Source organism: Leptodactylus fuscus, chromosome 11 (assembly GCF_031893055.1).
Source record: "Leptodactylus fuscus isolate aLepFus1 chromosome 11, aLepFus1.hap2, whole genome shotgun sequence".
Taxonomy (NCBI): Eukaryota; Metazoa; Chordata; class Amphibia; order Anura; family Leptodactylidae; genus Leptodactylus; species Leptodactylus fuscus.
In genome coordinates this window covers 35914889-35939045 of record NC_134275.1, presented here as the reverse complement: position 1 = coordinate 35939045, position 24157 = coordinate 35914889, and the positions used below count along the sequence as shown (strand labels likewise).

Below are 24157 nucleotides of genomic sequence, written 5' to 3'. Positions count from 1 at the left end.
TAAAGGCTATTCCTACGTGGTTTTAGTTTTGAAACTATTTTTTTAATGACAGAATCCCTTTATGGGGCATTCACACTAGCGCCGCTGCCTGCTTGGGTACGGCTTGCTGGAGGTTAGTTTAAAAACCCATTAATTTCAATGGGTTTTTAAAACAAACAGCCGGTGTCCATATGCAGACTCTATGTTGTGAAACAGTTTCTTTTTTTTTTTTGCACAAACACAAAGTCGGATGTGCAAAAAAAACCGGTTTCACGACATAAGTGTGAACGCCGTGTAAATTGCAACTTGATGACGTTTTCTTTCATTGAATGGAAAAAGCCATCTGATATACCCAGGCTAAATTTTACAAATAAACCTAATAAGATGTTGGCTTGACCCTCTTAAATATGACAAGGCTTCAGGACCTGACGGCTTCTCGCCCCCTTATTATAAGAAGTACAAGGCTATACTTACGCCACACCTCATCCGCATGTTCAATGATTAATTGCAGGGTGACAGATTTCCTGAAGAATGTCTTAAACACATCTATAATGGCTATTGACAAACTCAACAAAGGTTCAACTATTGATCCATCACACCAAGATTTTCTCCTCTATTCTCAGAACAGGTGGGTTTCATCCCTGGGAGACAATACTCAGACAATATATGAAAACTTTTTCTTCTCCCTTAATACAGGGAAGGCCTTCAATAGTCTGTCCTGGAGATATCTAGCTGAGGTCCTGCAGTCTAAGACATCATAAATCACTTCAATGCACCTTACATGCTGTATACAGCGACCCCATTGCATACTTAAAGCTTCCAACAGATTCTCCATTACCTATCAATATTCGTCGTGGCACTTGCCAGGTTTTCCTTTATTTCCTGCTCCATTTGCCCTAGACATAGCTATTCGCTCTGACCCTGACATCTAAGGAGTACATATCAGGAAGCGAGAATATAAGATTAATGTTTCCCAGACGACATGCTCTTCCCTGTTACTAAACCAGTGCTCATTGAATCTAGTTATCATCCTTACACGATTCACATGACTCAGGTCTTAAGCTAAACATGACCGAATCTGAAATCTTGTATTGTAATATTTCTCCTACATCTAGAAAGCGCATTGCCTTAAATTTGGACTTATATATTCCCTACCTAGGTGTTAACCTGTACAATTCCCTAGACAGCTATTATAAATGGAATATTGTTACTCTGATCCCAAAGCTCCTACATGACCTTATCACATGGGTTGGCAGAATCCATACCATGAAAATGGTTACTCTGCCAAGGATTCTATGCCAAGAGGCCTTGGATTTAGAGACGCATCATAAACATATAGGAGGCCTCTCTATCCTGAACATCTATAACTACTATAGCAGCCAGACTATCACAAACATGCTCCATTTATAACATTATGGACTGTCCAAAATAGTCCTCTTCTGGTCCCTACAATCTTTCTCATATACTCTCACACAATCCACTAACATTACCAGCTATATGCTACAGTTATGGAGAGGACTAGGTTCCAGAACATCTAGCAAAGTCCAATATCTCCCTTCTTTGCAAACCCCTTGTTCCCCCTCAGGTCTTTCCCCAGACACGCTACGTTTATGCTCCCCGGTTACTTCCTTGTTAATAAGCAAGACGTTACTAAGGAATGTTTCAGTAATTGGGAGAAGCCCTTCAGACCCACCAGATTTTCCATTTCTTGAAGGCTCTAACCCCTACCACTTCTTTGATCTAAACCACTAACTTTGAGAGGTTATGTATTTTAGGGCAATGGATAAGTGGTCACTTTCCTTCATTTATAGTGAATTGAACACCCCCACAGCCACTGTGAAACTAGACTATAAGGGTCCGTGCACACGATGTAAACACGTGTCAGTCAGCGCTTCAAAACAAAATCCCATTGACTTCAATGGGTTGTGTTTAACGCGCGTAACACATTGAAATCAATGGTTTAAAAAGCCTCCCATCGATTTCAATGTGTAGCACGCAAAAGACGGAACCCATTAAAGTCAATGGGATCAGAGGCTACGAAACGTACTGACACTATCATGTTGCGCAAAAAGGTAATTGCTGTTATAAATGACATGCAACAGTAGATCAGTAGATCGCATGTCCCCGGTCTGCCGCCTACAATTATAATTCTTATTCATAGGCAAGAAAACCCTGACCCCTTCATAATCCAAAATTATTTTGTCACCTACGGTTTCATCACCCCCTTACTCTTATTTCCGTTTATTCATTGCAAACATTTTTATTATTCAGTTATTTCTCTTTTTCCTTCCTTTTTTTCCCTTTCCTTCCCCATTTAATGCCTTATGTATTATGCTATTGCTCATATGACCTGATGTAAAAACTAGTTTTTCTACGTTCACTTTTGACTGCAGTATTTGGATTCTTATCTTGAACTCTATTTGTTCTGTTGTATAATGTTTGATAGCTATTTGACCAATGCTGCAATGTACTGATTGCATTTTACCATGTCATTCAATAAACCAATGAGTTGTTTGTACAATGCAGGGCTTTTCAGGTCCTCCAGAGCAAGAGACACTCTTTGTAAAGTTGGGTTCACACTATCGTCGGTGTCCGATAGCTAGTGTCTGATGCTAATGTCCACGCAATATTTTAGCATCGGACACTAGCTGTGTCTGTTTACAATTTGCATTATTTTAAATGGGATATCATGCAGTGTCCTTTACTGTCCTAATGTGTCCGTTTACAAAGATGTCTGATTTTTCAAGCGGACAGCTAAATCCTACATTTCTGCGCGGAAAGATCACAAGGTGGAAAAGGTTTACGCCACCTTTTCCACCGTGTGAACATACCCTTAATGTCCAGATGGGATTATCCCTTCAAGGACAGGCGATCAATGTCATATCCTACAAAATCCTGTTGATGGTACAAGCAGAAATAAAAAAAAGAAGTGTCAGCATTTGTAGTAGCTTACAGGACAATGGGAGATGCAGGCTGCCATTTCCTCAGCAGGACTAGACTCTAAAAAGATATACAGTCAGTAAATAGTCTTAAGCATTATAAAACATCTTATAAAAAAAAACATATATGGCATAAAAATAAAGCATGACCATCAATGTATCAAAATATTACCTTTATTTCAAGTATATTACAAAATCTGCATGTCTGATCTGTAACTTCAATGCTGTGAACTATGCATGGACAGCAGATACTGTAGTGACCCAAAGCTTGATTATGGATAGGATAAGCAGAGATACTAGTCTTCATTGCACTACTTATAGAGCGGTCTATAGAGATTCTACTTATAGACTGCACTCATGTGATGCTGCATTGTAAAGTATAACAAATACATCAGCGGTTACATGGTTAACAATACCAATAAATAAAAATACGAGATCCATTCTTGCACAAAACCTACACCGATTTGTGTCCTCTATATCAAGCAATGATATGGCCACAGCAGGCACCTTCAGAGTTTAAGGTTGTGATGCTCGTCCATGTCCCCCATTACTCAGTCTTGGAGCGAACTCTGGAATAACTCATATTGTTGCTTCAGTTCTGTAATTTTCTCATCTAGGTCAGTAAAAAAAAGTGAAAACAAATAGCAGAAAAATGGGATTTATTGAACTGACTTTAAAATTCTTTTCTCGTTGTATTCACTGGGGGACACAGCACCATGGGTATAGACCCGGGAACCAGGAAGCGGACACTAGGAGAATGAAAAGCTGTTGGCACTACCTCATAGTCTATACGCTCTCACAGGCAGTTTGTGCCACAGCAGTAGGAGAGACACACAAAAGAAAAAAAAGGAACACAAAACCATCAACCACTAACATGTCCTGAACCCGGGAAGAACAAAAAAAAAAATAAAAAAAAATAAAAAACACCGGGCAAAAACAACCATAACAAAAAACAAGGGTGGGATCTGTGTCTCACAGTGAATACAACAAGAAAAGGATTTTACGGCGAGTACAAAAAAAATCCCATTTTCTCGCTTATTTCACTGGGGGACACAGTAAAATGGGATGTCCTAAAGAAGTCCCAGAGGGTGGGAAACATACAGCCATGCGAACAATCTAGCGCACAGCTGCTTGAAGAAGCTTACAACCCAAACTGGCATTAGCAGAAGCCACAGAATGGATCTGGTAAAACTTTGTGAAAGTATGAATGGAAGCCCAGGTGGCAGCCTTGCAGATCTGGGCATCAGAAGCCTGATGCCGAACTACCCAGGTGGCTCCAACAGCCCTAGTGGAGTGAGCCGTCACGCGGGCAGATCCTTAAATTTAAGCCAATAGGCTTCCTTAATCCATCTGGAGATAAAAGCCTTGTAAGCAGGCAGGCCCTTGCGAGATGCCTTGGGAAGCACAAACAAAGTGTCTGAGCAACGGAAAGGGTCAATGAGTGACAAGTAGACCTGAATCATCCAGACAACATCCAGGCAGGGAAGGAAACGCTCAGAGGATGCTTGGGGTCAGGACAAAAAGGATGGGAAGACTATTGTTCTCATTAATGTGAAAGGAAGAAACCACGTTAGGCAGAAAAGATGGTGGCGTACGGAGGACAACTTTGTCCCTGTGGAGAACCAGAAAGGGGGACTGCTGAGACAGGGCAGCAGGCTCGGAGACCCTGCAAATGGAAGTAATGGCCACCAGGAAAACGGTCTTCCAGGACAGAAGGCAAAAAGAAATCTCCCTCAGAGGCTCGAAGGGTGGAGCCTGAAGCACCTCAAGGACAAGATTAAGATCCCACGGATCCGCAAGCAGCCCATAAGGGGGAGACCTTGGAGGAAGGACTTCACCTGAAGGCAGAAGGCCAGGGTCTTCTGAAAGAGGATAGAAAGGGCAGAAACTTGACCCTTAAGAGAAGAAAGACCAAGACCTTGATCAAGACCAGACTAAAGGAAAGCTAGGATGCTGGGAAGAGAGAAGGAGAGCAGATGATAACACCGGGCAACAGCCAAAAAGGTTCTGGTATGAAGCTTGCAAATTCCTATGTAATCAGGTTCCCTATACATGAATCTGTTGAAACTAGGTTTGTTTCAAAAATACTTCATAATACAGATATAGTGAAAACGATGCAAAGAGCGCTTCTTCATCAACTTCAAAATTAAATTTTACAAGTCCTTGATGACCAACTTCCTTCAAAATTGAAGCAGAGGTTTGGTACACAGGGCACATATAAGTTGCCAAAGGCCACCCAGTTTTCTTAAAAACTGACAGAATAGTTCAGATTATAATAGGAAATTTAGGTATGAAAATGGCTCAGCACAAAGGATTATTGGTAGCCACATCCAGTATATAAGGAGCAGATGCCAAACAACCTGCCACAACATCCTCAGCTTTGAGCTGGAGTGCACTATGCCACGTGATTGTGTTAATAAGGTAGACAATGTTTGCTACATTTGTGGCGAGTTTGTATTTGCTGTACAAAAAAGAAAGTTTCGGCTTATGATCTGCAAAGCCTATGAGCTCTATTTTGGTTGCAAGGTTAGGGGGCGTTCACATTACCGTCGGTGTCCGACAGCTAGTGTCCGATGCGAATGTCTGCACAAAATCGGCATGTAGGGTTTTGCTGTCCGTTTGAAAAATCGGACATCTTTGTGAACGGACAATTAAGGACAGACATGGATTGTAAAAGAACGCACCCGATGTCCCATTAAATCAATGCAAAATGTAATGGACACAGCTAGTGTCCGATGCTAATGTCCACGCCGCCCTGGTGGTTGAAGTAGGCGACCACAATGGAACTGCCGGTCAGGATGCCCCTGGAGGAGAGAGGTCCAATGAGACAAGGCTAGTGAGATGGCCAACAGATGGAATGAAAGGACTTCCCCAGGGAAATTCCTGAGAAGGAGAGCCACCAGAGCAGCTCTTGACACACTTCAAGAGGCGTGAGAATCAGGCAGTTGAGGCTGGACGGGAACCTGGCCCAGCGTGCCAGAACCGACGACTGAAGAGACCATAAGTGAAACTGGACAAAAGGGATGGCCTCGAAGGTCGAGACCATCATGCCCAGGACCCCCATGAAGAACTGAAGAGTTCCTCCAAAGGCAAGTCACACCAGACCAGAAGGCCAGCATCTTGGACTCCAGGAGGAGAAACTTGCTCTGGTGGGTGTTGAAGATCATGCCCAGAAATTCAATGGGCTGAGACAATGTAAGACAGGACTTTTCCTCGATGAGCCAACCAAACCGACGAAGGAGGTCCAAAGTTATCTGCAAGCTTGAGAGACTGTCCAGCTTGGAGGGAGCTTTGACCAGGAGGTTGTCCAGGTATAAAATTACAGAAACTCCTCTGGAACGGAGGATGGCCATGAGTGATGCCATAACCTTGATAAAGACTCGGGAGTCAAAGGCCAGCCCAAAGGGAAGAGCGACAACTCCTGTGTAACAAAGACAACACTGATGGCCCAGCTCAATGGGAATGTGGAGGTAAGTGTTGCGAATGTCCATGGACGAAAGAAATTCGCCTGTCTCCAGGAATGCCACTACTGACCGAAGAGACTCCATGCGGAAACTGCAGATGCCCTTCAGATCCAGGATAGGGCAAAGAGCGCTGTTTTTCTTGGGAATGCTGAACAGGTTGGAGTAATAATTCCAGAAATGTTCTGAAGCAGACACGGGGATGAGGACTCCTTGCCACTGGAGGTTGGAGACTGCCTGGAGAAATGCAGCCATTTGAGTGGGGGGAAGAAGATAAAGTGAATGGAAAAAAAATCTTCTGTCTGGGAGGGAGAAGAACTCTGTGGAGTAGCCAGTCAACACCACCTCCTGGACCCAGGCGTCACTGACCCTGGCAAGCCAGATCTCCTGAAAGGAGAGCAGACATCCCCCTATCTGAGAGGCCCCGAGGGGGGGGAAGCCCTTCATGCTAAGGAGGGCTTGGCAGCAGAAGACCTGGAGGGCTTGAAGTGGGATTAGGAGGTTGGTCTGGTCTTGAAAGAGGGCTTCTTGGAGCAGGAGTCCCGAGAAGACTGTCCTCTGGAGCGAGAGGTAGAGCCCCAAAAGGAGTGGAGGTGCTGGGAGGGGCCAGAAGAAGATGGCTGGCGCTTGGGATGCCTCTGGGGGAGAAGAGATCTTTTTAACCCCTGTTTGTCTCAGGAAAAGGGAAGGGCTACAACTGCCTTCTTGGAGGCGGCTTCAGCATTCCACAGACGAATCCAGCATTGGCAGCTGTCTTGGCAGAATGGCCAGGCGCTTCAAGGGAGGCATCGCACAGGTATATGGAAGCATTCAGAATTTGAGTGAGGCAGTTCCGCCTCTCAGAGAGAAGCCGTGAGCTGAGGCCCAATCTGGGGATTGCCCAGGAGTAGGGGTGGAAGACCGTGACCTGTAGGAAGATTTCCTGGTCCTCTTATAGAGACGGCTCCTGGAATTGGAACGGGAACTATGAAGGTTCCCAGACGGTTCCCTAGAAGCCGCCATCTTAGCAGCAATATGGGAAGGCAGCTGTTCCAAGGTCTCCATCACAGACTGGTCAAGTCTGGCCAGGTACCAATGGCCTGGTTAAGGGTGAAAGCCCAATCCAGGGAAGGATGAGAGGGGCCGGAAGCTCTTGGACTAGTGGAGATGAATGGCAGAGCGAGCAGATACTCAGCCATATTCTAATCTTCTAATACGCACCAGTATGGCGTATTTAGGCACCACAGGTTCACCCCCTTGGTGGACCTCGCACATGGAAGTGGGGTTGTTGGATAATCCAGCCGCCAATGCAGCAAGCAGAGAGTGGGTACTGGGTGACCGGTGAGGTGCACAAGAAGACCACTGTGCCCGCAGGGGGGTACGACTAATGTGGCATACACAATGAAGACCCCCTACTCCTGAAAGAAAAGAAAAAATAAAAACAATGCAAAACAGAAAGACCTGAGTCAGGTTGTGTTTTGCCTCCTACGGACATTAGGTTTAAACTGGCTTAGTACACGATCTGTGAGAGGGTATAGACTATGAGGCGGCGCCGACAGCATTTTATTCTCCTAGTGTCAGTCTCCTAGTGGCCGAGTCTATACCATGGTGCTGTGTCCCCCAGTGAAATAAGTGAGAAATAACTTTTACTAAAGGTCTCAGGATAATAAACCCAATAGGCTCATACATATGGTACCATACAGGAGTTCTCTCTCTATCTCACTTTGTATCACAGGTCGCACTACATGTTTGTCTACACTGAATAAAAATATTCCTCTTATCATTTCTGGGCAATATACTGTATTTAGCCAAGGAGGAGAACAATATCTGTAGTTACACAAGTAAATAATGACACATTCCCTATATTCTGCTGGTGAGAGTGATCAGAGCAATAACACACAGGAGTGGTTCAGTAATGTACACTTAAAGTAATCGGAACTCCTTGGGTGTTGTGGTCACATCTAACCATGGCATCTGAGGAGTTAAAGGCTTGTGATCAGAGATGTCTGCCTGGTCTCTGCTGTGTAAAACAGCAGAAAGCCCACAGATATGGTGCCCATTTACCTTCTGAGTTGGTGCCACTTTTAAATGGGAGTTCTAGCATCTGTCGTATGTATACAGCAGATGTTGGCAAATGCAAGGAAAAGCATGAGACTTTTTCAAAGTGCAAATTGCCTGTATAGGTATCTATGACACCTGTAGAGATCTTATTGTGACCTCTGGTTTGTATACATTATCCGGCAGGGCCTGACACCTCCTGCAGATGCAGCATTACTAATTTAAGTGAATGGAGTTGTGTCCCAAGGGTGCTGTGACTGCATTTTATAGTTGAAAAAAGACAAATACGGCAACACCATCATGAATAGTATTTAGAAGAAACTCCCACACTTTTATAAAATACTGTATATACTCGAGTATAAGCCGACCTGAATATAAGCCGAGGCCCCTACTTTTACCACAAAAACTGGGAAAACTCATGGACTCAAGTATAAGCCTAGGGGGGAAATGCAGAAGCTACTGGAAAATTTCAAAAATTAAAATGGTCAGAGTTTTTGGGTGCAGTAGGTGCTGGTAAAGGGGAAGGGGAGGGGGTGTTTTGGTTGTCTGTCTGCCCCTTCCCTGAGCTTGAGGACTGGGTTTTTTTTCCCCCCACTTCGAATATAGGGAATCTGCGGTGCTCCTATTAACTCCTTCCCGACAGAACAGGAGCACTGCAGATCCCCTATATTCAGTAGACCGGGCACTTTCAGACACAGGGATACCTAATGTATATGTATGTGTAAGCTTCTTTTTTTTTTCCCACTATTATATGGGAGATTGTATACATTACTACTGCGGCTGGTCATAGATCCCCCACACTCCCCCCCGCGGCCTATACTCGAGTCAGGCAAAAAAAAAAAAAATCTTTTTTTTTTTTTTTTTTTTTTTTTTGGGGGGGGGGGGGGGCTTTTTCGGCTTAGCACAAAAACTGTGCTGAAAAACTCAGCTCATACTCAAGTATATACGGTATTTACAATTTTACTAATGTTTTAATTAAAAAAAAAAAATCAAAGACAACACAAAAAAATTGTACAAGGATAATAATGGGGTAAGACCTGGGTGGTCATAAATAGTGTAAACACATAAAAAAGTATTACAAATGCAAAGTTGTCACAGACATAGTATAACATATCAGCTAAAACCTGCATGAACCTAGGTAAACACATACTCATAAAAAGGAGTTAATACTCCTAGTCACACGAATATAAAACCATAGGTATGAAGGAAGCTAATAATTATATATGACCAAGCAAATTAAGTATATCATACGGCACCATAGCGTGCTTCTGGCAGTATGGTATACTTTATTTGCTTGGTCACTTATAATTATGTTATTTGATACGTTATACTATGTCTGTGACAACTTTGCATATGTAATACTCCTTACTATGACATTGCATGCATTTTTTAAGTGTTTCCGCTATTTATGACCGATCAGATCTTTCCCCATTATTATCCTTGTACAGTTTTTTTTTAACTTGTCCTTGTATATGTTCTTTTTTATTAAAACATTATACAATTGGATTTATTCTAGAAAAGTGTGGGAGTTTCTTCTACAAATTATGTTTTGTAGCTGCAGAACTATTGAGCACAGTTAGATTTTTTATTTTATGACTAGGAGTCACAATTGCAACCTCCTCACTAATGTGACTTACATTAGTGAAGGAGTCGCAGGGCAGCACAGTGAGCTTTAGTCACATGACAAGAGTCAAAGCCAAAGACTGAATCCAGAAGTGGAAAATATGGAACAATGTGCAGCACTTATTATAGGTAGACAGAATCTTGGTCAACATTAGGGTTGAGCGATCGGGATCGGAAAAGATCATATTCCGATCGGCGATCACGATCGTAATTCCGATCTTTTTAGGCGGGGTCGGTGGTTATTTCCCACAATGCTTTGCTACTGGCGAAGCATTGTGGGAAAAGCTAACAATGTTAGCTACTAGAGATGAGCGAGTACTATTCAAAACTGCCGTATCGAATAGCACACTCCCATAGGAATGAATGGATGCAGCGACACACAGCCTGTGCCGGTGTCCGGCTGCGTCCATTCATTCCTACGGCATAGCAGGGAGGAAACAGAAGAGTAGATAGTATCTACTATTCTGTTTCCTCTCTGCTGTGCCGTATACTGGACTCTGCTACATCTGCATTACTGTACATTGACTTGTCTATCTACTCTTCTGCTTCGTCCCTGCTTTACCGTATACTCATCAGCTCTGCTACATCTGAGATCTACATCTCAGATGTAGCAGAGCTGAGTATACGGTAAAACAGGGACGAGGCAGAAGAATAGATAGACAGGTCAATGTACAGTAATGCAGATAGATAAGTCAATGTACAGTCCACTTACCTGCACAGATCCGCTGCCGCTCCCCGTTCTTCTTGGTCTGTGCATGCCCCTAGCTCCCAGGTTAGTGTTACAGACCTAGGAAGAAGGCGGGGCTTATGGCTTAGGAGAGTGTGGGAGGGTACTGGGAGGGGAGACCCGAATGATGCACTCACGTCTCCCCGCCCTGTACCCGCCCACACTCTCCTAAGCCACAACAAGCCCCGTCTACTCCCAGCATCAATAACACTAGCTTGGGAGGCGGGGGCACATACGGTGCTCTGCAGCCATGCGAAGTAGAAAGAAGAGGAATGAGAGCAGCGTGGAGCAGCAGGTAAGTGAACAGCAGGGGGGACTTAAGTAGCCGGGGGATTTTTTAATCACTACACCGCGTGGAGTCTAAAAATGAAAGCTTTCAATTTTTGGACTCTATGCTGTGCAGTGAATAGGATCGTTTTTAAAATCCAATCTGCGATTATTAAAAAAAATACCATTGACTTGCATTGGTATCGGGTTCGAATGAAAAATGATCCTGAAATCTCAAGGTCAGCTCAACCCTAGTCAGCATATATAGTTAAGGTTTGTCATGTTTGCCGCCTGCGCCTTATAAGAGTTTTGCCATTATAATTAGTTTTGCCCCCCCCCCCATGAACTGGCCCTTAATGAACATGAACCGACTTGATTTATCTTTTGCACGCAATGAATTTCCTTATATGATATATACTTTTACTACATACCTATAAACAAACAAAAATCAGATTAAGGAAAAAGTAATACCAGACCTGCAGCTATTTCCCACCATAGACACCAAAAAGTAGGAGCCCCAGGAGCCCCCTGGTCTTGTAATTATTGGAGACCCCAGCGGTCGGGGCTACAAGGCACAGGGCTTTGTACAGACAACTTCCTGCCTACTGCAGTTACTTACACAATGTGGCCGTTCTTCCTCCTCCCCAGGACTCTTTAGTTTGTTCCCTTTTCTTCACCACTTCTTCTATCGTACTGGAAGTTTCTGTAAACTGGGCAATGGCTTCTAGTTCCTGATAAGTAAGAAGGCAATAACAAAAGGGTAGGTGACATGACAGATACACTTAAAGGGAAAAGCTAGTGAAAATATCTTTAGCTATGACATAGATACATGTGAGATGAACATGCTAGTGAAGTCTGTACCAACTGGCTTAAAGGCATTGTCCAGGCTTAATAATTGATGACCTACTCTTAGCATCAATTGAAGATAGGTAGGGAGTCCCAGGTGTTTTAAAAGTCTGCAGAGTTCGGTTGAGTGCTACGGCCTTTATGCTAACGCTGTACACTTGTATATAGTGGCTGGATTTGGTTTTGCAGCTAAGCACATTCACTTGAATGCGATCAGGCCACATGACATCTCATGGCTTGTGAAGTGAAAGCAGCGCTGGACTCTTAGACCACCACTGATCTTCAATTGATAATCTTTCCTGAGGATAAGCAGTAGTCCTGGAAACCCCCTTTAAGCCCTTTGGAAATAGATGTACCTTGCAGCATTTAGTCAGCAACTGGTGGGCTGATTGGAAGAGGGGGCCGGAGGGGCTCATCTGAGGTGCTGAGTGACCGCAGTGCTCCTGAAATTCATTCTCATGCACCTGAGTGAAGGCTGTAATGAGCTGGTGGAAATCTGTCAGTGCCAAGCTCAGCCTCTGAATAGCCGTATCCTCGCCAGGCACAGAGCTGCACAGGAACAGGCACTGAGAAGAAGGACGACATAACACAAACATCAAAAAGATTGCCGATTTTATATCTGACCTCATACAGGTAACATTAGTTATTAAAGGGAATGGATCACTTTTCTGCGATCTGTTTTTATTTTCACTGTAGATTTTTAAAATTCTGTTTTCTGTACAAGATTATGGGTCAGCTATCTTGCCCGAGCTTCTCCTCTGTTAACAGCATTTAGTGGTCTGCATTGTAGCAGTCTTATGGCCATAGGCAGTCTGGAGCCGACTTACTGAGGTCTATAGGGGAGTTTTCTAAATATGCTTTGTGCAGGGAGTGGGAGGAAATAAGATGTGACCTCATCTATGGTCACTAGTGGATGTAACGACGATGTTCACTATGGGTGTTAACTATAGAGGTGTTATCTTCTATATTAATGTCTGTGATGTAAATAAGTAGACTATAGAATTGGCAAGTGTCAGTCTATTATTAAGCTAGTGGCCAGAGTGAAAATTGTCGGATATTTTATTTATTTAAAATATAAACAGTGATATGGAAAACTAAAAACAAAATCATCAAACATTCTCAAAAAATATTAACATAAAAACTTAGTTTAAGAAATAAACCATTTTTGCTGCCACATTCCCTTTGAGACACTTGCGCTCGGTGTCGAGTGTGTGCATTCTGCCGGGTTTCCGTTGTCAGCCCCGATGAAGCTGGACAGGACACGGAAACCTGGTGGTCAGCTTTAAAACCCATTCACTTGAACGGATTTGTAAAGGTGACCGCCGGTGTCTAACTTTGCGTCCGACTAAAGGCGGGCAACAGCGGTCACCTTTACTCAGATGCACTGTCGGCTCTCTAGCGGTGTATTACACCGCATGTGCCCAGAGGACGTGAAAGGTCCTCTTTAAGGTATGATGATGCTCAGCATAGTGTCCCTATAACGCACTTTGGCTGATTTTATTTATTGAGTTTCCTGTTGACAAATTCCCTTTAAAGAGGGGCTGTCACCTCTCCTAACAGGTCTGTTTTAGTAAATCATTGTATTAAAGGGGTTAGCCCAAAAAGTGAGAATCGGAGGACCATTCCTCACTGCACCCAGGCGGAGTCACTGGCTGCAGTCAGGCTGAATGTGCCTTAGGGGAAAGTATCTCCCTTTCTTGCTTTGTGGGATAACCCCTTTAGCAATTGTGGATCATCTTTTGCTATACAGATAGATTTTAATATCTATCATAAATCATATTTTATCTATCATAACTGAAGGGTGAGAGAGTAAACCCCTGAGCCTGCTTTATACACATGCAATACCTCTTGTTTAAGATCTTCAAGACTCAATGAGATTTTCTGTAACTCTTGGATGTGATCACTGATGGCATAATCCTTGCTGCATGGGAGGGTCCTGTGTGAACAATGCAAATGGTATAGTAAAACACACACCCCCAATTTTTTTTTTTTGTATTACAATTTCTATGATGACACTTCTGAGAGCCTTCAATAAGCTCCGAGCTGTCACAGAAACCAATCATCGCCATCATTTTAAAGCTTGCAGCCATCATGTGATCTACTCACCTAGATGCCATGATTGGTGTAATCACCATGTGCAGCGGGTGCTGGCTGCTGTATATCATAGCTGGCACAGGCTGTATATTGCAAAACTGATATTGCCCATGTGCACATCTGCCATAAAAATACAGCAGACAGTGCCAAGGAGTTAAAGGGGTATTCCCACGTCGCATACTCACCAGTCTTCGTTGCTGTAAATTCTTCTTTCCTCCAGCTTTGTTGCGTCATTGGTGGGCGGGGTCACATATGCAAAGCCAGCGGCGAGATGCCGCTGGCCCTGCGTGCGCGCTCATAGACCAGTCTAGCCTTCACAATGCGAATACAGACCCGCATCCGCCTCTCTCTATTACAGCGGATGCCGGGTCTGTATTCGCATTGTGAAGGCTAGACTGGTCTATGAGTGTGCACGCAGGGCCAGCGGCATCTCGCCGCTTGGCTTTGCATATGTGAATACAGACCCGGCATCCGCTGTAATAGAGAGGCGGATGCCGGGGACGGTTAGACGCCAGCACAGATGCCTGCAACATCGCTATGCTCCTGCCCTGCATGAAGCCCGCAGCGGCAGAAGTGATGCTGTTATTCCGCTCCTCCGCCCCCCCCTTACATTCATATTAAGAAGCAGTATAGATAGGATCCTTGTGATGGGACAACCCCTTTAAAGTGGATATCCAACCCCAAGTCGATTTTTCATACTGATGACCTGTCCTCAGGATAGGTCACCAGTATGTGATCTGTCACGGTCTGACAGCCAGACCTCACACAGATCATCTGTTCTGGCAGCCTCGTGGTGCTGGACAGGCAGCACAACAGTTTACTGGAACCACCGCTATACTTTGAAAGGACTGCTCCTTTTACTTGAATAGGAGCGATGCTGTACATGCTGTCCAGCACCCAAAGGCTGCTAAAACAGAAGACCTGTGTGGGGTTCAGGTGTGGTACCCCAACAGATCACATACTAATGTCCTATCCTGTGCATCATTTGATAAATTTTGCACAAATTATGGCAATGCAGACTCCAGCAAACCTGCTTTTGACAATTCCCCCAATATCTCCCCCATGCTTATATCACCTTTTTTGTAGTTCCTCTGGGACCAAGAGAGGTTTCAGGTCCGCAGGCCAGGGATTGCACTCCGGTGTCAGGGTTGCTTGGAAGTGTGGACTTGAAAAGAGTTCCTTTAGCAGCTCCTCATTCTCACGAGCATAGGTAGCAAAGTTCTTATCAGGGATCATCAGATGACCAGGGAAAAAGCTGTTTAATAAAGATATTCTTGCAATGAAAAGATGTCAGAATTGGAACTGCTGGCCATTACAGAGATTGTATAAGATTGGAAACAGCGCCACACTTCTATATGGGCTGTGTATGATATTACAGCTGCTATCTATTCACTTGTGATGAATAAGCTGTATACATCGGTGTATCTCTCAGCTGCTTATGTGATGCAGCCAACACTGAAATCTGAACTTCTGCTGATGTCCTATACACACTGTCACACCAAGTTGTATGGTATATTTTGGAGGGCCAGTACAATGGAGAAACAGACTGCTAAAAGAGTGGGTACCAACAGTCTGTAATGGGTTCTAACAGATATCCATTTTTTTTGACTCATAACTCTGGACGAAAAAGTTGTATTTGCAGACCAGAGACCCCAATGTAGATGTAAGCCCAGCCTTAGATGACATGTGCGTGTGTGTCACTGGGCAAGATTGAATGGCACATGGATGACACCCATGTTCCACCCGTGTCTTCATGGCCCCATTCATTGAAGTCAGTGAACACAGGCTAAAAAGGAATAGAATCTGTCCTGAGTTTTGCTCTTGGCTGTGTATGGGGCCAAAGAAATGAATGGGTCAGCATGCTAGCTGTGAAAAACATGTCTAACACACTGACTGTGCACCCAGTCGCGTGCATGAGTTCTTACAGTACAATTTTCCATCATTTTTGGCAATGGATCCTTTGTAACATCCTCTGAGCATGCGCTGCTGAAACTCTTGTAATTTACATCATGTGTTCTCAGTCATAAGCTTTCTGGGCACCTGCTCCTTGCCCTTCACTAGTTCAAATGGTTGGAGAGGTTGTCAGGAGCAAGTGAGATAAGAGCATTCCATTACAATGTGGTCTGTATTATAGGATAGTCACATATGTAAGTACAGTGCACAGAATGAAAACATCCACTTACCCCGGAGTTACTGGCTGCAACTCAGAATCACCAGACACATCTCCACAGGTCTCAATAATGTCCAGTAACTGTCCCATGAATGACAGCTGTCTGCTTGGACTAACATGCCCCTGCGGGATGTACACACAATAGTTACTACAGGGAAGCAATACCTGAAGTCAGACAAGTTGGGTTACTTCCATCACTAGGACATGAGAGTGAGGGGGTCCATTGCACCCGCCACCCATAAATTATAATACTTTTGAAAGTACTGGATAAAAATCAAAGCCTCATCCATTGTGTGCTGATAAATGGCATGTTGACAAACGGGAGCCATTGCGCTATTATCCCACACCACATTCTCTGACTTTTGAGGTCTCTCGTGGCTAAAAAACCGTTTTTTTAATCTGGCTATTATGTCACCCTCACATCCACAGATTGGAGCTCAGTGCTGGAAAATTTCATCACCTGCAGATCTTAGCAACAATGGTTACCTCCTCGATATGTAGAACCTTACAATTAACAAAATGCAACGTGAATGAAGAAAAAAGAAATGTAAATTCTATCAATATTTGGTGTGACCTTTGCCCTTTCAATCCTTCTCTGTAATTGCAGACCGTTTTTGAAGGAACTGGGCAGGGAGGTTGTTCTCATCTTGGAGAGAATTAAGCACGGATCTGGATGATGTTGAGATCAGGGCCATACCTGTGGGGGTCATAACTAGAGTTGAGCGAACACTGTTCGGATCAGCCGATCCGAAAAGCACGCACCCATAGAAATGAATGGAAGCACCTGTGATGCTGACTTTGCCGGCGGGCGGCCGGCGTCATTTCTATGGGTGCGTGCTGTTCGGATCGGCTGATCCGAACAGTGTTCGCTCATCTCTAGTCATAACCAATCCCAGGACTTCTCCTCCAAAGGGAAAAGGTCACCCTAAATATGGATGGATAGATGGATGGATAGACAGACAGATTTCTCTTTTCTTCATTCACTTCATTTTGTTAAATGACAAAAATAAACTATTAACTCTTCTATTGCTGAAAGCATTCATACTTTTCAGCATTTTTTTCATGCCTATGTAAAACTTTTGCACAGTGCTGTACAACCGAGCACTGGGGGCATTTAGAAACATATATTTCTCCCAGGTATGCTTACACTGCTCTCCATATCCCCTCAATATCATGGACACACACCCTTTAAATTACATACCTTTATGAGATCCTCATCTTCTGAATTACACAGCATAAGATCAAAGCCAAGCTTTGCCATCTCTGGAACACACAGATCCAGGCATTATATATTATCCAAGCATAACATTGCTGAAGGCAGATTCCAAATAAATAAATATATAAATGTGCAATATGATTACACAGTGTGTGTATAGAAGTAGTGTTACAGCTCCACTTCTCGTCAAACTAAAAAGTGACAGGTGCCCTACCCCTTTTAATTATATGACCACGCCTCCTTTTATATGATTATTCTGCCGTCTCCATGATACAATGGATAGTTATTAATATACTCCTGAAACAACGGATACTGGAAGCCTGTGCTAACATTTCTTCCGCGGTGTTGCTATCAGTGTGTCAAGAGTGGAAGAAGAGGGTTGCATTGACAATCCAACACAATGGTCAGAAAATTGTTAAGAACTCATGAAAGAATAAAGTTACGTTAAAACCAAGCACATCATTGTTTTTCTTTTGAATTTCTTATTAAGCCATGACCCTCTTCCCATTGAAGAAACTAAAGTTGGATCCAAAATGGCCAAGTTCAAAATGGCCACCATCCATCTTGAAAAGTTTTCATTTGTCACCTGTAATAAGATATCATGGCACAGAAAGTCTAGTGAAAGTAAGTCAGCTTCTACACTTTACAAAGATGCCTTTCTTTTCTACATTGTTCTAATTGCAGTAAATTATTTGAAAAGGGCTTTAGGGTCGTGACCTCTCCTGCCCGGGCTTCATTCTCCAATCTAGATCATCTCAATGGAGGCCCTGGGAGATGTTAATTAATGGAGAAGAGCATTCTGAAGAAACAGAAGGAGAAGTAACGCCCCTAAAGCCCGCACACTTTTCCGCTAATAGCATAAGAATATAATGCTGATTTCCATGAAAATGAAGCTGCAATGCAAAAATAAGAAAGGCATCTTCAGAAGGTGTAGAAGCCACTTTACAAGGTACAGCCATTAGTTAGTGATAATGGATTTTCCTGCTGAAAGACTCCTTTTAAACACTGCATCATTTTATCTAAATATCTATCTATCTATACATACACACTCGGTGGTCCAAAGTCCACTTGATGAAGGTCCTAGAGAGACTGGTCCTGACACATTTCCGACCTCTAGTGAGCTCTGCCCTGGACCCCATCCAGTTTGCCTGGGCATCACCTGGGCATTGGGGTGGATGATGCCATAATCCACCTTCTTCACAAAGCTCTTTCTCACCTGAGAACCCCATGTCTAAGTGCCCAACCAGGCTCTGTGACGCCTTTGCTAGGGCTTATTTCACCCTTTCATTGTGGGGGTTCAGTCCCCTACTGTCTACAATACCACACCACCTGTAGCTGAGGATACTTAATATGTGGGTGATTTTAACATTAAATCTATAGAGACTAAAATTTTACACTTCACATGAGGATTTTACAGGAAGTGCATGCTAGGACTAGCACTCGGATCAGCATCCCTTCATCCTGTGATGGTTGTGTGCAGCTTGCAAAGCAGGGGCCGCTCGTGGCTGGATTGGCAGAGAGCAGATTATTCAGATCCATCATAACTTTATTCTGCAAAGACTGGCCTCTGTTTTGCAAAAAGTTCATGGCCAGAATGTGATTTAAAAGGGGTTATCCAAGGATTGTTGAACCACTGATTTTCACCAGTTTCTATATGGACTGAACCTTAGGTATGCAGGCTAGTTTTGACCCAGGGTGACCCGCCTCCTCCTCACTTTTCTCCTGTGTTCACTGCTAGTTACAAGTACTTTGGGGGCTGTCAGAATAAAACATTGTAATAATAAAGACAGCCCTCATAGTATATAGATCTACCTGTGAACACTGGAGAGGGGGAGGAGGCAAATAAACTAAGTTGCCATTTGCGATCACATGACTCAGGGTTGGAACCAGCTTGGAAACCCAGGGTTTGGTCCAAACAGAACCCAGGGGTTGTACGTTTACACCACTTACCCTAAAGAGCAGGTGAAGTGGTATTCTTCAGATAAGACGGATAAATCTTGTAGACACAACTTCATTGAACACAACCCTACATACACCCTATGATGGCCTCATATCAGAGCCTTGCTTTTTCCTAAGACTTAGCCTAGTGGTCCTGTTAAATACGTTGTGAGCCTTAGTCATTCAAGCCAATAGCTGGGATGTAATACAGTATCTACCCTCATGTGTAATGTGTTATGTTAAATATACTGCTGCTTCCATTACAAGTCAGTAAACCTGAATTTTGTAATGAGCCCCTGGTTGTAAAAGGCAATCTATGACATATTATTAAAGTGGTGGATGTAAAATATAAAGACATTACCTTTCACCTTTAATTCTGCCTGAGATTCTTTGAGAGTAGAGAAGAGATCCTGAAGAGGGGGGTAGGCTCTGTATGGGGAGAAGACCCAATAGACAAGTCACACAGCGCATACTTCGGTACAGGCTGATGCAGTAATAGCAAGTTATTAATAACAGGATTGTACAGTATAATGACAATCTTCACAAGCACAGGATGACACTACATGTCAATGGCGAAGAATTTTCACAAGAATACAATTACTTTCTGTTTTCAGGAACACATCATGTCTAATGTTCATTTATTATTCATGGCCAAAGCTGCGGCCTGTATGCAAATGTCTCTCTGGCAAGATTTGAGAGCTTAGCTTCACTTAAAGAGGTTGTTTAGGGAGTCTTATTTTACTTACCCCCTCTGGGCATTGTATTTTTAATGCTGTACCTGGGGGTTTCAGGCTGGTTCCAACCCAAGGTCACGTGATCAGAATCAGCCACCAGGTTGCTCCACCTCCTCCAGTATTCATCACTAGCTACCTGTGCTAAGACTAAAGTAAAGCCTGCTCCATAGCACAGACAACTACTTGTAAAAATGGTCAGGAAGCAGGGAAATCTGGGGGTTTTGTGCTGTCCATGCTACTTTCCAGGAAGGGAACATGGCATGGGCCACCGACCCCACCAGATTTGTGATCATTTATGCTAATTTACTGGCACACATGATCCCTGGAATCTACATCATGTACAAGGTGGCATAGATTTCAGATCAGGTACACAACTCGGTGAACAGTTGTCCCTCCACATAAATGAGGCTCATCCTCTGCCAGTTCAAGAGATACAAAGAGTGGCATTTATTTTTATTTTTTTCCAACTGTAATTTTTATTGAAGATTTTAACATAACAAGAAATTAAACGAGAGACAACAAACGCACAGAGACAGGAAAAGGGAGGGAAGGGAGAGAAGGGAAGGGAGAGGGGTACCAGGTCACAGGCCCCATAGAGCGCTGTAGGCATCCCAGGAGGACCAAATGGAGAGGAAGTCATCTAGAGTGTTGTTAAGGAAGACTGGCATTTAAATGACCAGTATTAATAAATGGGCCCTTATGAGAATGATTCAGTTGAAGCAGGTTATGGAGGTAGAATATACTTTGTAGGCATTCTCTCTAGAAGGCATCCCATTCTTTTCAGCCTATGCACAATACTTGATGGGCATTAGCTGCCTCAGCTACAGTCATACCAGAAGAAGGGATGGTAAGGAACACAACGTCTGTATTGGCCAGGTACAATACGATCCCACAGATGAGAAAGTGTCTGTACTCTCATGCATATCATACTAGCAATGCAATGGCAAACTGATCAAGAGATTGTCTGGGGTGAGAAAAACATGGCTCGTTTCTTATATAAAGCAACTCCCACTTGTCTGTGTGTTGTGTGATATTGCAGCTCAGATTCACTCACTTCAATGGAGCCACATTTGTAATAGCAGACACAACCCATGTACAGTTGTGTCGCTGTTCCTCGAACAAACCAGCCCCTCCATACAAAATATCTTCCCCACAGAATATACCATAGTGTTAGGTCTACTGAGCTGTGGATGTTACCTTGTACATATCCATTCCAGGATGTCCAGGCGATGAGCAGATGGGGTGCAGAGGAGCTCAGGAACATTCAAGGGTTCAGTCACATAGACTCCCTCCAGACCTGGGCAAGACAACTTCTATAAGAGGAGGAAGAGAAAACAAACACTTGTTATCAGGCATTTACAATTCTGAGGATTGCTACTGGAGATCGTCAACATGGCTGTGGACAAATACACCCTTAACAACAGTCTAAGGGCTCGTTCACACAGGGCAAGAGGGGGCGGATTATGGTGCTGAATCCACGTCATAATCCGCCCCCTCACAATGGAGGTCTATGTAAAACGCCAGCTTACTTTTTTCCGTGAGCGACAACATGCGAGAAAAAAGAAGCGAGCTGCCCTTTTTTCAGGCGGACTCCGCGGCTGATTCAGCCCCGGCGTCTGCACCCTCCGGACTGGGCCCATTCATTTGAGCCTACTCCGGAGGGGGAAGCCACGACAGTCGTGGCAGGCACATTATTGGCCATATTGTGACACGGCTTCCCGTGTCACTCTCAGGACCAAAATCCGCTCCCCATGTGAACGGGGCCTTAGGCTAGGTTTGCACCTCTGCCTGGATCTTGTTCAGGTTTTCCATCCCCAAATCTGCTTGAAAAACAGGAGAGAAAAGTCCTGCAAGCAGGGATTTTCTCTCCGCATGTTTTTGGTGGAAACACAGCAGTCCCCATTATAATCTATGGGGTCTGCAGGTAATCACCTTTTGAGTGGATTGGGTTTCTGTTCTTTGGGTCCCCAAGTGGACCTGAAGAACGGAAACTTGAACGCAGGTGTGAACCTAGCATAAGGGTAAATTCTCATATAATATACTTCCCAACTGTCCATGATTCAGCAGGAGAGTCTCAGATTTTGGGTGCTGTCCTACTGTCCCAGGTGGTGGGAGGTAGCACACAGATTCAGCCAACTACAATGGTGAAGCAAGCATCAGACGACTTCCGCTTCACCACTGTACTTAGCCACGGCTCCATGTCTGTACTCCTGGGGTGCAGGTGTGGGCGATGTAGTGAAGTCACTACAGTGCACTAGCTGCTCCCTGGAGCCTGCGGTAGCAGAGACCAGAGTGGACGGGGTGAGGTGTGTATCTCCATTTTTTTTTTCATTATTTTTTTGTGTATTTTACTATAGGGGAACTAATGAAGGGGAAATTATTTATACTGTGGGGACATTATACCACATAGTGGCCCTAAGGGTAGTATAGATAGATAAGATAGCATGGGGGGCTACAAGAGGAGCATTATTTATACTGTATGAGCTCCACTGTGGGGGCACTATATTGTATAGGGGCACTAAAAGGGCATTATAGTGTGGGGGCCACAACAAGAGGGACATTATTTAGCCTGTGTGAGGGCCGCTGTGGAGCCATTATACTGTATAGGGGTACTAAGAGGGCACAGTGTGAGGCTACAACGAGAGGGACATTATTTATACTGTGTGAGCGCTAATCTGGAGCCATTATATTGAATAAGGGCACTAAGGGTCATTATAGTGTGGTGGCCACAGTGATAGGGACTTTATTTATACTGTGTGAGGGCCACTGTGGTGACATTACACTGTACATAGTACACTATATTATAGTGTGTGGGCCAACACAAGAGGGGCATTATTTATACTGTGTGAGGGCCACTGTGGGGACATTATACTGTATAGGGGCACTAAGAAAGGGCATTATAGTGTGAGGCTACCATGAGAGAGGCATTGTGGCCACTGTGGAGACATTTCAATGAGGCATTATAATGTGGGACCACAGTAATGTGTAACGGCCACTGTGGGGACATTACACTGTACATAGTACACTATATTAGAGTGTGGGGCCACCACAGGAAGGACATTATTTATATTGAGCGAGGGCCAATCTGAGGACATGATACTGTATGGGGGTATTATATTGTGGGGCCACTAGTTATACAGTGTGAGCTCCGCTGTGAGGATATTATACAGTATGAAGGTGAGGCCACAACAAAGTGACTGGGAGGAATAGGCAGCACACAGGCATAGGCACAGTTACAGGCATTGGCTTATTACACATACATTTTCCACAGCTCCACAGATTCCGTATTCGCTGCGGCCATGCTATTACATTACACACAAGCTGCAGTGTAGAACAACAAGTCACAGCATGACTTCTCAGCATTAGGGTAACACAGAATAAACGAACACTTTCTATTACAGATATGGTCAGTTCTTGTAGAACTACAACTCCCAGCACAGGGAGACGTAATCACACAAGAGCTGGAGCCTGAGGCTGGAGACGACTACAAGGCAGCAATCGTCTTCTCCACAGCCCGCTGTAGTCACCTGTAAGCGATCGTACAGCTCTGCAGCCTTCTGGAGCTCTGCACTTCCCGCCATCTTCATCGCTCCCCGCCTCGGCCTCTCATTGGCTAACACACTACATCCCTGCAACCTGATTGGTGTAATAGAATTGCCGTGAAGCCTATCATGATTGGCTGATTGTGCACCTGCGAGCCGCCACTCTGTACCGCTGAGTGGTTGATTTGGTGTTTCCCGCCCATTTCCCTCACTGCTATTGGTAGCTGAGGTTACTGCGGCTTCTTCATCGCTGCTCCTTCTTCACAGTTTAAACTGTGCCAACTGGAGGGGAACATTAACTGTGGGGGCAGCGGGATGGGGACAATGACATTTGGGGCATTAATTTCCTCCATGAGCTGCCCCCAATTTAATGCCCCCTCCATCTGTCCCCAAAGTTTAATGTCCCCCTCATATGCCCACCAGTTTATTGTCCCTCTCTATCTGCCCCTCAGTTTAATGTCCCCAAAGTTTAACCCCTTAACGACTGGTCCATAGTAAAAATACGTCACTGACAGGTCTTTCCTTACTGCCCTATTGTAAAAATATGTTGGGCAGTCAGGGCAGGCTTTACCCTGTCAGTGCCG

The 24157-nt window shown here is 44.2% G+C and overlaps 1 protein-coding gene across 1 annotated transcript; it reads right to left on the bottom strand.

Annotated features, from left to right (window-relative positions):
- Positions 1–3420: 3420 nt before the first annotated feature.
- On the bottom strand, positions 3421–23612 carry HAUS7 (HAUS augmin like complex subunit 7). The gene is made up of 10 exons (XM_075259747.1): positions 23559–23612; positions 21229–21344; positions 19659–19726; positions 17345–17406; positions 16157–16266; positions 15049–15228; positions 13725–13815; positions 12236–12445; positions 11653–11764; positions 3421–3531 (listed from the first exon to the last, which is right to left on the bottom strand). Exons 1-10 carry the CDS (start codon positions 23610–23612, stop codon positions 3470–3472), a joined length of 1065 nt encoding a protein of 354 aa, XP_075115848.1. The 3' UTR covers positions 3421–3469.
- Between the last annotated feature and the right edge of the window lie 545 nt (positions 23613–24157).

Bases quoted from the DNA above. Each gene is read 5' to 3' on its own strand.
- HAUS7 (XM_075259747.1), bottom strand. From the start codon at position 23,612: ATGGCGGGAAGTGCAGAGCTCCAGAAGGCTGCAGAGCTGTACGATCGC. The intron at 19,727-21,228 runs GTAACATCCACA...CTCCCCATACAG, and splicing joins CTGGAATGGATATGTACAAG to AGCCTACCCCCCTCTTCAGG. The intron at 3,532-11,652 runs GTAAGTAACTGC...TTACTGACCTAG, and splicing joins AGGAAGAACGGCCACATTGT to ATGAGAAAATTACAGAACTG.